Genomic DNA, 15,037 nt, shown 5'->3' with positions numbered 1-15,037 from the left:
ATTCTGCCACATGGGACAGATAATGAGGCCAGGTGTTAATTAATGTGGAATGCGTTTCTCCTCGTCTACCGACACCCCGTGAATCCCAATCAAGGCTGCGGCCCTGGATTTGCGGTGCGCTTGATTTGCCAAGCAGCGTACTTCAAAAGGGGCCAGACTGGCTTTGCTGCAAGCCCCCTCAAAGGGAGTACTTTGGTGAGGGGCTACGTTCCAAAGGGCGGAGTGTTTGGCATGTGGCGAATCGAAACACGAGCACAACAAGGAAGTTTGCGTTTTTGTTTTTGATCAGACGTCGACGCCAATAGCAAGTTACAGCCGTCACCTCTGCACCCTGTGATTAGCTGTGTACTACAGCCACCTGATGCATGTGTTTTCATTTTGCTTGCAGCGTGCATGCTCACACGAAAATCCCACGAGTTTGTTTACAAGTATATATTTTTGCTGACTGTCTTTTCAGCATTTGTTAGTTTTAGATTATTAGATTTATTTTTTTCTCAGTATTTCAACTAACCGGTAATCAGTAGTTTACTATTTACTACATCACTTACTTTAATGATTCATTTCATAGCATACAAAAAGCTAACCATCCTATGAATATTTATTGTGTGGCGGTACAGGTTTCACCCATATCCATAATATCCACTATTATACTCTTCTCTAATTTCATACATGTATGACAGCTTCAACTCTTTAGCTTTAATCTCTTCGGTCCAAAAAACATCCGCTCCAGTCCTCGCTGTCCTGCTGGCTGAACTTGCCTTGGCCTCTCACCTCGCCAGTGGACAGCTGTGTTGTCAAGCTGGTGACATTTAACTTGCGATGGTTTACGGGCTTGTGGGAAATTGTGTTTGTTAAAAAGCTGCTAGAAAAATGACAAGTCCTTCTCTAGACATTATTATTTGTTATTTGTATTATATTCAATTAGGTTTTTCTTTCTTCTGGACACAACTTGGAAGTGCCTGATTCATTTCAGCACAATATGAAAGTCCATTAGCTAATAATTGAAACTCATCTGCCTTGTGAAATCAGATACAGTGAACATTTGTAATTGTACTTGCATTGTTTGGCAGTGTAAGAGCAAAATCTGCACTGCAAATACTTTGTAACAATAGCTTCTGACAGCTGTGAATGCACTGCTGAGGATAACAAGACTAAAATAAGTGTGCTAATTTATGTTGATATCTTACAAAGCTGAAAACCCAACAGATGCAAGGAATAATGGCAAATGTTAATTACAAAATATGGCAATGTGGTTTGCAGAATGTTTTGTAAGAATGTAATGTACACTTTTGTAGTTATTGGTACATATGTAAATGAGCTCAATGGGCTGGTATGAATCTGTTATTTTGAGTGTTACCCTCACATGTCCTGCACATTTAAGTCATCCAACTATCATGTAAAATGGTATTTTATGTACATGCATTATATTGAACTTCCATTATCTGTTATCAGGTCTGTGACATCCATAACCCCTCAGACCTCTGATATAATATGATGGCGCACTCACGGGTCAGATGTGCAATCCTCCTGTCCTTCATTCTGCTGAAGGTCAGACGAATGAAAAGCCTGGCTCTGTTGTGAGCCACTGCTGGCCCTGACTGCAGGTCATTAAAGCTCTATTGAGTTTCTGCCAAAGCTCTGACTCTTCCAATATCTCACCATGGCTCATCTCAGCTGTCTCTTCCGTCAGGGCTTATACCAAGTCCTGAAAGGATCAACACCCAGTCTCTGTGTTCACTATACACTTGAGCATCTAAAAAGCCGACCTAGATCTACTTTGATATCATCCTTTTTGGTCTGTCTTCAGTGTATCACCACAAACATATCATCGAGTTATATGAAGGTATGATGTGAGTGCGGGGCAAAGAGAGCTAGCCTTTTGCACTGATTGAAAGTTGAGAATTTATTGTGGTCTCTGATGGGCATCTTGTGATTTCTGAGTGATATAACCAAGCTGTCATTTGTCAAACTTTTCTCCTGTTGTGCACCATATGAATGAGGAATTGCACCTGGAGGTGTGAGAGAGGGGGGTTTGGGCCAGCGACAGGTCTGCAGGTGTCATGCGGCAGGTTGGGAGGTGTAAGGCCGAGCAGGATGATGGGCTGATTAATCCAGCAACACCTCAAATCCAGTGAGAGAAACTTCTCTCACAGCCGCAGAGGCTCTGTAGCGAGTAAGTTAAAGGGAGCTCAGCATGAACTAGTCAAGTACACACAGGTCACAGACTCAGAAATGTTATATTAAGTTTTTACATCACATGAAGCTGGCTGAAGCCTCTAGTATAAAGGGAAATTATTTGATTACAACTTGGGTCGTATTTACATTGTTTTGGCTATCCATATGAAATAACGTGCTGACTAAGTAAACTGAGATTTGGAGACCCAGTGAGGTGCAGTAGGGAAAGAAACAAGTGACTGTTGAAATTTGACCCACTGTATTTACCATAGTTGTGTGCATCCACAGTTTTCCTGCTTAATGAGGGATTATTTTGACTTTTTGGTTAAAACTCTCTATGGATTTTAAACTGTCTGATTGTCTTACTGCTTATGTTTCTTGCCAATTGGTATTTTGTTGCCCTTGCCCCAGATCTAACCAATTACTTGGTGAATAAAACAATATCATAACAGATACAAATGATCATTCTGATCTAGTGCATATGAAAAATGTAATATGAAGGCATTATGTTAGTAAAATAATAAAAAATGTGCAAGGTCATGTAGGCCATATATGTACTAAAAGATAAAATAACAAGGGAGAAAGAAAGACACTGAGACAATGGATGTATCGTCAACCATCTTCATCACTATCATCATCACCTCCTAGAAACCACATCTGCATAGGAAGTGCATAGCCATTATTTTCTAATCTTATATAAACATGTCATTCATCTTTAAAGTATGTATGGCATGCCTGCCTGTACTGCTATGTGTAGGTGTGCTGTATGTATTTATGAAGGTAGAAATGTAGAAAGTAAAGCACTAATCAAAACTAAATGAGTAGTTATTTGATTGACTGACAGTTTGATTAATTATAATTGCTGCGACTGCCAAACTGTGTTTTATAAATATCATTATTATAGCCTTCCAGTGTTGTGACTTCTGACGGAATAGCTGATTAAATTATGTACTGAATGATCACTTTACATGCTATGGGCTTCTGTCTATACACACAATTAATTTCCCTCAGGACTATTTTGTAAATAATAGCACAGTATTTCATATTTTTCTTGAACGTCCATCAAAAAATGTCACAACAAATTAAATTATTATAAATTTACTGAGCAAAACTGATGTTCTTGAAGTGAAATAAAAGCTCCAAATACACAAGAATGAGCACGTCAAACTTTAAGCTAGAATGTCACATTAGTGAAATAACAAGCTTACTTTAAAAGGAGATGGCCAGAGTAGAAACCTGTGGCGAGTTTAATCTGTGATCTGAGCTTTAAGTCCAGAAATCTGTCAGCTAAACTGATTAGTTGGATGGCCTGCACCCATTCCTCAACGGGAGCTGTCATTGGTCAGAGAATTTATCTCCCGAGCCACATCTTGTGTCAAAAGGCGCATCAACAGGGAGTTAGGATTTGTCAATCTCATAGGCCATATGTCACTCATTTAAACATCACATCACACCATATGCCCATGTGTGTATGTGTGTAGGTGTGAATGTTTGTGTGTTTAGTGTTGGCTTGATTTTTCTAAGATGTGTGTATTTGTGTAACTCCCACAATTTCCTTTGAAATAATGATACAAAATTATACTTAAAGATGTTATTGATATAATTGATCTGAAGCATATTCTGTGTTATGTTGTTTGTTCAGTTGTAGTTCATCAATTTCTATAAATGAACCTTTCATAAACTATGACACTACATCTAAATATCCATTAAGTCTTCATGAAAATCAGAGGAGCTGAGTGTCCCTATCGCTTTATTCCATTGAATGACATTTGGATGCACATCCCCAGCTCAAGTCTCCCTGTCTCTCTCTCTCTCTTCCTTGTTCCCTTGCTCTCCTACTGTGTGACACCCTGATATTGGATTGACCTTATAGGCTGCAGAGATCGGGACATCATTAGCTGCGACCAGCCACAGACATGCTGCTCAGGCCTCCTGAACTAAGCCACTATCCCGGATGGATTATATAGCATTGATAGAAACCAGTTGGGCTCGGTTACACGGCGGCCATGGTGGCAACAGAGATGTCAGCAATACCAATAAGACACAAGCCATTAGAAGCCCTTGCAGCATTGCATGTGATGTCGATAGGTGTGGAATTAGGCATGGCATCTGTCTGCTGGGGCAAGAGTCGATGAGGGTCCTCTGAAAAAAAAACTACACTATAGAATAAAATGAAAAACAATTATGATGAAAAGCAGAATATGATGATGTTTTTACATTTATTTGAGACTGCATAAGATAAGATGAGATAAGATAGGAGTATTGATTGCTTGCAGGAGGGAAGTTTAGTATTGCAGCAGCACAAGAAACAGACCATTGCACGAAACAAGATGTAGAAAAACACTAAAACAAAAATCAAAGTCAAAGTTAGAAACTTATATTCAGTATTACGTCCTAGACCAACTAAATAAATATAATAAAACGTGTGCAAAACTAATGGTTCCAGGACACAGTTACATAGCAAATATGTGCATAATGAGTGTGATCTAATATGATGGGAGACTAACAAATATATTTTATATAGACATAGACATGATGTAACACATATGAGGCCACATGATAGGGAGAAACATAATGCCAGCCAGATCATGGTTTATATCAACACAAAGAGTAAAAATAATGTGTCATACAGCACATATCTACACAACATTAAGGAACACAATATGCATGCATAAACCACTATTTATGGTTATAATTATTCACTTAATGCACTTGATTAGGGTAAGGAAAAGTCTGTAGTCTTGGTTAAAAATCTAAAAGGTCAAAAGTGACCAACCACATTTTAACATGTATTAAATTGTAACCAAGACCACAGTCTGACCCACACCTCAACCAAAGTACTATTGTTGCCTAGATAATAATAATGGACTCAAAAGGTGAACCCCATCGTCTCTGGTGCCAAAGTCCCCCACTTTGTATGCCCTCCGTACACCCCAAACACCTGCCCACCATGCCTGCAGTATGGAAACGTAGATCAAACCCATCTTGGAAAAAAAAGACTGCTGGTAAACATAATCCAGACAGAAACATTATTTATATCAGATCGAGTTGCAGGAGGAGATATAATTATACAGTTAGACAAGCGCAGTCATTTAGTGATATCATAGTCTATAAACATCAATAATTTTATGTTGCACAAGCTGCTTTCTTCACAGCCTACAACAAATATTTATCAATAATCAAATTACATCATAAAAATGTTATATTTTGGTCAGAAGAAGCATTTCAATCATCTATAACGTCAATAATAATCTATGGCAATTTATACTTTTATGCTAGCAATTCTTTTCTAAGAGCAGGTCACATTTCTCAATTGGTCGATATTTCATTTTGGTACAAAACTCTTGTTTCTTTTTAATTCTCCACTGACTATTTCCCTCTCCCACAGCCATGATCACAGGTAAAGGATCAAGCTGAGAGGGCTTATTGTTTTTCAATAGCTGCCCCCCGGCATAGTGCTGAAGCCCTGGGTCTTAAATGACCAGAGAAGGTATTGATCTTCATAAGGCACTGTTTTTGTTGTTAAATAACCGCCACAGGAAATTCGATGAAAGGTCCTGACCTTTTTCTCTTAAGTCTGTATCATCATCTTCACTGGACCCACAGTGAAGAATTCCAGTATGGTGGGAATTACTGGGAGAAAGTAAATACTGTAAGTGTCACTTAATGTTCGATTGGAAAAGTGCCTTCACATTATTGAGCGCTATTAATGATGGAGGGGGCTTTTATGAAAGGTTTGTCCCCAGCCGGCTCCTATGGTGGACGGCCTCCTCGGTTAGAATGATCACCTCCCTGAGGGCCTGAAGTCAAGGCAGGCAGTGAGAGAATGATTATGGATTGAATTTATGGCTGCTTTCCACTGGTCTCTGAACACTTCTGCTGGTGTGATGAAGCAAATTTCTTTCTCCTTAAAGCCTCTATTTACTCTGGTTCTCACTGTTCAGCCAAGATATTGTTTTTCTCATTAGCTGCGGATCCTGCAATCTGAATTCTTGTCTTAGAGATGCAAAGGCAGCCACTCCACTGCTGCCTGGACCAAACTATGACAACAAATGAAATGAGTATAAGTGAAAATGTATGCTCCTGAATGACATCAGGGAAATCACTCACTCTCTAACTCTGCCTGTGTGTCTCTCACTCCCTCTCTCCCTCTCTCTCTCTCTCTCTACCTCTCTCTCCCTCTCCATGTGCCGTCAAGGTCTGAGCTCTGAGCAGACCTCCAAGGCTGTTCAAGCACAAGTGGGGAATATAACGAGCCTCAGCACACATCATTGGTAAACAGTTGACACAAGTACAATTTATCGTCCCTGTGGTCGAACCCAGGCTGCCGACATCCTCCCTATTACCCCTTAACTCTAGCTTTCAAATGTTTCTCTCTGTTTTTGTGTTCAGGCTACAGTATGTGGCCTTTCAAGCGTCATGCTGGCTCTGCATGTGTGTGTGGGTGTGCATGGGCGCGAGAGGAGAACACTTTTAGTAACTGAGATCTTCCTTAAAAAAACACATTGCAAAAGGTCTACTTGTTTTACATTCTCTCTCCCTCCCACTCGCTTTCTCTCACTCTCTGTCTTAGCTGCATAACCCTTATTACCCCCGTAATTGGATCATGCAACACTCCTTTGAGTCAGCTGAGCAGGCCCAGTGACCCACAATCCCTCAGTCTTGTTATACCTCATTGCATACTTATCGCTGCTGGCTGAGGAGCGAGTCGCTGATACCATATCACAGTCCCACAGGAAATAAAATGGACTGACGAGATCTGTATCTGAAACGGGGAAGTCATACATACATCTTTCTGTGAAGAAGATAAAGCATCAAATACAATTTTCCTTTAGCCAAATGGAATTAAGGGCACTTACTCAAAGACAAAAAAGCAGCCATTGGTCTTTTCAAATAAATAATAATGGTCTCTGCTTATCAGTATTCCTGCCAGTGATCTTCACTCAGCAAAGTGGCAGTCTGGGTTGAATGCACTGCAATAGCGGGGAGATAACCGAGTAATGTTGCAGATAGCACTGTTCTCACCTTTAGATAATTTTGCGTGTAGAGTGTCGGATGATTGCTGATTATCGAACCGCTTTACAGTTGATCTGAATCTCATCAGCACTTAACCTCATTGTTCGTGGAGCAGAGGTGAGAGGAATGTCAATTGAAGTGTGTCTTGTGCTCGCTGGCTATGTTTCAGCTCTCTTTCTCTCTCTCTCACTCTCTCTCGTTGCCATTCATTCAGACATACACACAAAGACACATACTGCATGTGCACACACAAGCCAACACATTCAGAGCTCTCTTTCGCTCTCTCTCTCTCTCAGAAAAAAAAACAAACACATCAAGAGCTCCTCTTTGTTCCCACAAACATGCACACACAAACATGCAGTCTCGGTGGATGTCTATGGTTGGAGCAGCAGACACAAGCCCATGAAAAATGCATGTCCCTTTGCGTGTTTCATAAGAAACACTCATCGGGATTCCATTCCCATCTCAGCCGAAATACCACACAGGAATATCAATTACACTCACAATTTGGGTGGCAGTGTAGACTGGCACTGAACGAGAATATGAGATCCACAGTGTCATCTTAATGAGTGGGTCACTGTCTCATGCAGCTCTAGGGCCAGCATTTCTTGCGCAGATTATAAAATACATGTTGGTTTGAATGTGATAGAAATACTGTTGAGTACGGTGGTGGAATCATGATAGGTTGGCAAGCCAATGAGGCACCGGAAGGGCAAATAACCTTTCAAGGCAAAGTGAAGCAACAGTCGACCTGGAGGAGATGCTTTAGGTTTGCAATTGTGAGGGTGGGATTATACAGCAAGTTCTAGGATTCCACTTTTGTCTGAATATTTAACGCAAAACTTAATATTCAATCACCTTTTTTGGCATTTCAAATGTTAAACTTCCTGTCCTCAAAATACAGCGTGAAACTTAACACTTTTGTTCCAAACTTTTCCTGCACAAAACTGTAATTTTCGGCCTGGGCCTTGTTTGATTTTTTATTTTATTTTTTCATATTTTTGATCCTGGTCAAATTTTTATCTGTATTTTTATTGGATTTGTTTTTGTTTGTTTTATTTTCAGTGGGCCCTTTCTCTCAATTTCTTTAATCCCTACAGATATTTTGTTCAGTATACACATACAGTACACAATACTGTATATTTTAATGTTTAAAAAGTAACTAAATCCACAATTGAGAGTGCCCACTGCATAATGGAAAACAGTAAAATGAGTTTTATGCTACTTACTATTTGGAATATCAACATTTTAGGAAATGTCAAATGTCTGCAATGAGATTTTTTTTGTTTGCTGGTGTGTTTAAAATTTTAAAAAATCATATCAATGACCACATTCAGCAAATAACAAATGAAGTTTGTTTTGAAGTTTTGCATGCATGTGGTGTCTGATTTTGAATCACAAATTGACATGCAACAAAGTTCCTCAGTGGGTCATGGCAGTTATGAGTTATTTGACTTAACTGTTCTATTATCAGGGTTAAAATACATACTTTGATTTTAAAACACATTATTATGTATTTACATTTTCCTTCTTTTTTATTTTGTTTTTACAGGAGAATCCTTATATGTGCAACAATGAATGTGATGCCACCACTGAGGAGCTGGCTCATCCTCCTGAGCTGATGTTTGACTTCGAGGGTCGCAACCCCACAACATTTTGGCAGTCCACCTCATGGAAGAAATACCCAAAGCCCCTACAGGTCAACATCACGCTGTCGTGGAACAAGACAATTGAGCTGACCGATGATATTGTACTGACCTTTGAGTCAGGCCGACCAGAGCAGATGGTCCTGGAAAAGTCGCTCGACTATGGCCGAACCTGGACCCCTTACCAGTTCTATGCCACCGACTGCCTGGACGCCTTCACCATGGAACCCAAGACAGTCAGCGAACTTACCCAGCGCACCTTGCTGGATATCATCTGCACTGAGGACTACTCCCGAGGCTACGTGTGGAAGAATGACAAGACGGTACGTTTCGAGATAAAGGACCGCTTTGCCCTGTTCGCTGGTCCTCGACTACACAACATGGCCTCGCTGTATGGTCAGCTGGATACCACCAAGAACCTGAGGGACTTCTTCACCATCACTGATCTGAGGATTAAGCTGCTGAAGCCAGCCACTGGAGCCACCATGGTGGATGAGAACAACCTGTCCAGATACTTCTACGCTATCTCCGACATCAAAGTGCAGGGAAGGTAAGACTCATTAACATTTAACAGTTTTTTTTTCATTCAATGAAACTGAGACTTGACTTTTGCGTGCTTCATTGACTTGAGTTGAGGATGGCTTTTAATATAGTTACAGTTTTTGTCATTTACCATATTTTTTAAAGGAAAAACGAAAAATTACTGGTTGTACGTTCATAACCTGTTATTAAGTTAACAACTTCTAGGCTAATGCTGCATGCTCATGTTTCTCCAGTATGTTCCTGGACCACTTTTGTCAACACAGTCCCCAAAACACTGAACACTGCAATTTTACAGAGAGAACAGACAATTTTCTGTCAGACGAAACTGGCTTTTATGCAGGTGAATGTAGCCACTATACCTCTTCAAACAGCACAGATAACAGGAGTGCTGTTCTGAGGTGTTAATATTCCCCAGTTCCTTTTACCCAGCACTTGACAGAGCTACATCAATATTTTTAGAATCATAAACTGATAGAATTCTTAATTACAACAGAAAATTAGTATTAACTCGGGGTGGCCGTCAATGTGCCATGGAGAGACTTCATTAAGCCTCCACACACTGATTAGCACTCTTTCAAGTAAGGGAAAATATCCCATTGGCACAATTACCTGCCGAGATGAATAAAAACCTGCAGACTGTTGGTTCTCTGTGGTACATAGTGGTTACCCTTGGTATGAACCAACCATCTGAACCAAACAACTAAATGAAGAAAATCATTGTTTTATTGTTGTTTCCTATTGGAATTCTACTAATGGTACCGTTTTGGGGCAGTGTTTTTAAAAATGCAATCCATTTGCAACTTGATTGCACTAATCTGTTACTGCCCATCTGTCACTGTTCACCAGAATGAACTTCTAGTCTCTGCCAATTAAAAAATATGACTGAAGCATCATTTTAAAATGCATCATCTACTGAGAAAAGGCGCTTCAATGATACTCTTCCGACTACCTTTAGCTTAAGTGGGAATTAAGAACAAAAACAGCCCTGTGTTAAAACAATACAAGGATGTACATTTCAAGGGGCATGTTGTTTAAGGTACTGGTGAGACAAGCAGTGAGAAATATGATCCAGGAAGTCCAATTGGCATAACAGATAATTATTATTATTATGTGTTTCAGACAAAATGTTACAGTTCTGTAAAGACTCTCTTAGTGGAAACTATTATATTGTTTACTTCGTGAGAATCATACTATAGAAATACTGTAATATGTTCACGAAAAGGCAACACAGTGCCTTGTCAGATTATGTCATGTTGCATTGTAGCAAAAGCAAAAGCTGAGTCTGGTTCAACTTTTTGGCAGACAACCCTGCGTTGTTTTGCCAGAGTCCTGTGCATTGGCACCCCTTCTGCACCAAGGGGCAGCTTCCATCCAAATTAATGAAAGGCCTGCGTTTTTTTTCACGCAGGGCTAATGTCGGTCTGACTGCAGCCAAAGTGCAAGTGCAAAGTGTTTAGGTGGTCTAGTGTAAATTCAAGCAGCTCTGAATTTGGGGGGAAAAAGGGGGGGCCAGCCAGAGCAGTCTCCTAAATTAATTATTATATCTCTAACGTGACAAGGACAGAGGGCTGAGATCGCCTCCTGTGAGCTGTGGTGACGGGAAAAGCTTTAATGCGTGTCTCTCTGCATTTTTTACTACACGACACGCATCAAGATTCCACAGGCATCGCGTGGTCCCATTAAATGATATCACCATCATATGGTCAGGTAACGCATAAACCTTGAAGAGTTTGAATTACTTTGGTTAAACATTTTGTTTTAAAATGTTGTTAGTTACATTTTTTTTAAATGTGATTCCTTGGATTAGTATGACTTTTGACTTTAAACGTGTGTATTCTTGTATTATCACAAGTAGGGGTTGCCAGTTGATAATTATATTTAAGTAAGTCTTCAAGTACCAATAAACGTGCCATCACTTGGATACCCTCCACCACCTGTTTTTTTGTTCCTCATCCATTTTAACATAAGTGAAGAGTTTGTTAATAAGTTAGAATTTAAAAAAAACACATTTTCAGTAAAAATTTAAGAGACCTCAGACACAAGGTTGCAGTGATGCAGTGTATATGTTCATCAGTGAGTCATCAAAATGCCTTTTTGATTTTCAGGGAATGGAAACATTGTCATTTCATGGTGCATGGAAATGGCCCATATGATGGTCGTAAAGCTTCTACAGCTGCTCTCCAAACGGGACCTGTGTTGCTTGCTGCAGTTGGTTTATATGAGGATAACTAGGCTGGTAATGACCCATCAGATGGGCCCTAGGTGAATTGAATCAGTTAGTCCCTAATTAGAATTCAGTCGGCTTCAATGGCAGATTAGAACCATTAGCACATTGGCTAATTGGTTGGAGACTAATCTTGTAATTAAGAGCATTTGCAGCTGATTAAATGGTAATCATCAGGGACACATCAGTGAAATGTGGAGGCATTCGGAATTGCCAGGTTGTGTTTAATAATGAGTAGATTTATGCTTTAATATATTTCTTTTTTGGAGCAAGTTACAGTATTTGCTTTAAATAGGAGGCTTTCTCATATATCTCAAGCATTTTTTTGAATAATCTTTGACTGCTAGTTGCATTATCTGAATATATCAGCCACTGAGGAAGAGCTGTCACTACCGGCAAAATTATTTCACAACACTTCATGACGCTCGATGTCTTTGATCACATACCACTATGCGTTTTTCATAATGGTGGTATGTGATATTTTTACAATTCATCCCTATCAGACAGATACGCGTGTTCTGCAGTCAGACACAGTCTTCCAATATTCACACTCATACTGTAAACATGAATTGATGAGTTCTAAATTGCAAGTCCTGCTATCCAGCACAGAAAAGCATCTCCCACAGATATCTTATTTTGCCATTCATTAGAAAGAGTACATAAGGTTGGATGGGGGAAAATGAGCTATTTTGCCCAATTTTCCATCCTGCCCCTGGGCATCAAATTCAATTTTCCACCAAAAGTTTGCAGTGAGAAAGAAAAGAAAATAAACATACGATTTCTGTCCAGAGGTGGATCAGTAACTCACTTGAAAGAAGGTGATGGAGGCGGGTGGTGAGAGACTGATTAGAGTTCCCACCAGCCTCAGCAGCCTTCTGGCTACAACCAAATGTAAAAACCTTATCACAGACTGGCCATCCTGCTGAGAATTCCCAAAATACTCCACAAATGCTGATAAACTTTCACTCAGACACAGCAATGTTTGCAGTGTCAGGTAACCTGCGGATATGTTCATGAATGTGATGGCTCTGAATGGATACTGACATGCTGCATAAATGTCAAATAATATTCTGTGAATGGTTTCACCTTATTTACATTTATAATATACAAATGACAAAAATAATACGTTGCTGTATTTGTGTAAGCAGCTTTTCATGATTAAGGTTTATACCTGTTTGTCTAACAAAATTTCACCCTAGTATCCAAGGAATTATCTTGTATTGGATGATTCTGTACTTAACAAGTGGCATTCAGTGCCAGTGTTTATTACTAATGGAGGTAATGGTGTCTTATACAGGATGTAGTGATGCAGAAAGTTAGGTTATGTGGTCAGCGTGGTGGACGGCATAGAGAGTCCAAGTTTCTTGCAGGAGATCCAAGATTGCCTCCCGTCACAGACTTGCATTTAACTATTCATTTCCTTTCATTAACTATAACCACTATTTTTTTTAAAGTGTTTTACTTGCCTTAAGGGGTGTTTATTTGCCATTTCGACAATCTTTCCCTAACTTTATACTTTAGATGCCAGATATTGTAGAATTGAATATTTGGCACTGGATGTAAAAACACTGTCATTAAAAGTAATGAAGGGCTTTGCAGAATTTTCCAACATAAATATTGTTCTTTGGCAATAGGGTTAAATATTTAGCAACATTTGAACGGAGGTCAACGCAAGGCATGTGTTAAATTTTGAATAAGAGGCTAATTTTTTTTGTGTAAACTCCTCTTTTTGTTATTCATGCCCACATGAAAATAACTAATGTGGCAGAATTTTGTGTGTACAAACCTTTAATAAATGAGACTCTTTATCTGTAGATTATTGGAAATCATTGCAGTAAAATGTAAAAAAAAACACAATCCCAAACTTAAGTGCCTGAGGCAGACTGAAATGAAACAGGCAAAAACATAAAAGTAAATAACATTTCATTCACAAGTAAAGCCTGGCAAGCTTCAGATGCCTCACATGACAGTATAAAAGAACGTGAGTAGATTTCTCCTTTAATAATCTTTGAGTTGTTACAGAACACAAGTTTATAAATTGGATCTACAGGGCTCCGAGACACTGAACATACTGTGACCATTTTTCAAAGTGATGACTAAAAGGAAAAGATAGAAAGGGGATTTTTTTCCCCCCCTTCTCCAGAGTACAGTCAGAGTGTGTGGCCGTGCTAGCCGTGCTATTGATTTCTAATGTTATTCCACATCAACGGAAAACAAAAACCTTGAACCATGCAGGCTGTCCCACCTTTCACGTCTCCCTCTCCATCGCTCCTCACTTATTGATCAGATGTCTGCTCGTTAATTAAGACATGACCGCTACCGGCTGGCTGCGCGGTCAGAGCTACACATCTGCAGGGCTGCAGCGGGTCCTGGGAATGAGAGGCAGCTAATCCATAAGTGTTAATGTGCTATTTCTCTCATCCCTTATGTCATTCTCTATTGTTCCCTAACCTTGTCTTAGTTTTTTCCTTACATCAGTGTTCCTCTCTATCTCTCTCTCTTTGACTCTCTTTTACACAGTGTTCAAACTGTTTCCAAATACTATTAAAAACAACAGCTTTCCAATGTGGCAAGAGATCCTTTATGCTGTAAACTGTGTAATACAAGATCATTGCCCATTGTAAGATTCTCCTTTGAATGTATAAATGGCACCCAAACAACACAATAAAACAGAAATCATCAAAATAGAAAGACAACATTGAAAGTAGGCTATTACACATTTTTTATTAAAGTTACAGTATGCATAAAAGCTAATATAACATGGCTTTGCTTAAAATATGCAAATCCTGGGAGACTGATCTCTTGGTTACCTGCACAGATGTTGTTTAAAGCAAATTTCCTTTGCATATATATGTGATTTGAAAATACAAGGAATTCAACTCTAATTGCTCTGCAGATGTAAGTATCTCAACATTTTGCTCTTCAAGAAAGAGAAATTCAATTTGGTCGATTCATTCAGTCCAGAGACTTGCTCAAAGACATTTTGACAGACTTCAGATTTAACATTAAGCCTGTGTGTGTGTAAGTGCAGGACATCATTTTCCATCTCTGCAAATAAACATTTTGGTTTTAAATAAGATGCACTGCAGCAACTCTTCGTATATACATTATTATTTTAGTAACTATTAGCTAGTTTCAGATTACTGATTCTTGAAATTGTGTTGCACCACTCTTAAGAAATGCCATAGCTTGTAAAGACATGTGTAAGTCATTTACTAGCAAATATATGTAGTGTAGTCCAAAAAGCAATCAGCAGTGTAAAAGAAGATGAGCTCATGAACTGAAGCGCATCATGAGCTGTAGCCTAAATAACTGCCAAAAATAATCAACTTAAAGACTTTTTTTTACTATCCCTGGCTCTAATAGAAATATATGTTACAGTATGTAGTATTCGTGCAGTTTAGAAGGAGTGGGAATTATGCTTACCTAACAA

The 15,037-nt window shown here is 39.2% G+C and overlaps 1 protein-coding gene across 1 annotated transcript in view; it reads left to right on the top strand.

The window, feature by feature from the left end:
* The window catches only part of LOC133990878 (netrin-G1-like), a 60,317-nt gene that overhangs the window by 19,089 nt on the left and 26,191 nt on the right, over positions 1–15,037 (top strand). The window contains exon 3 of the mRNA XM_062429293.1: positions 8,744–9,387. Within this exon, the coding sequence (XP_062285277.1) occupies positions 8,744–9,387 (644 nt within the window). The remainder of the gene's footprint in view (positions 1–8,743; positions 9,388–15,037) is intronic.

The sequence above is a fragment of the Scomber scombrus genome, chromosome 11 (assembly GCF_963691925.1).
Source record: "Scomber scombrus chromosome 11, fScoSco1.1, whole genome shotgun sequence".
NCBI classification, from domain to species: domain Eukaryota; kingdom Metazoa; phylum Chordata; class Actinopteri; order Scombriformes; family Scombridae; genus Scomber; species Scomber scombrus.
This window is presented reverse-complemented; position numbering and strand designations above follow the sequence as displayed.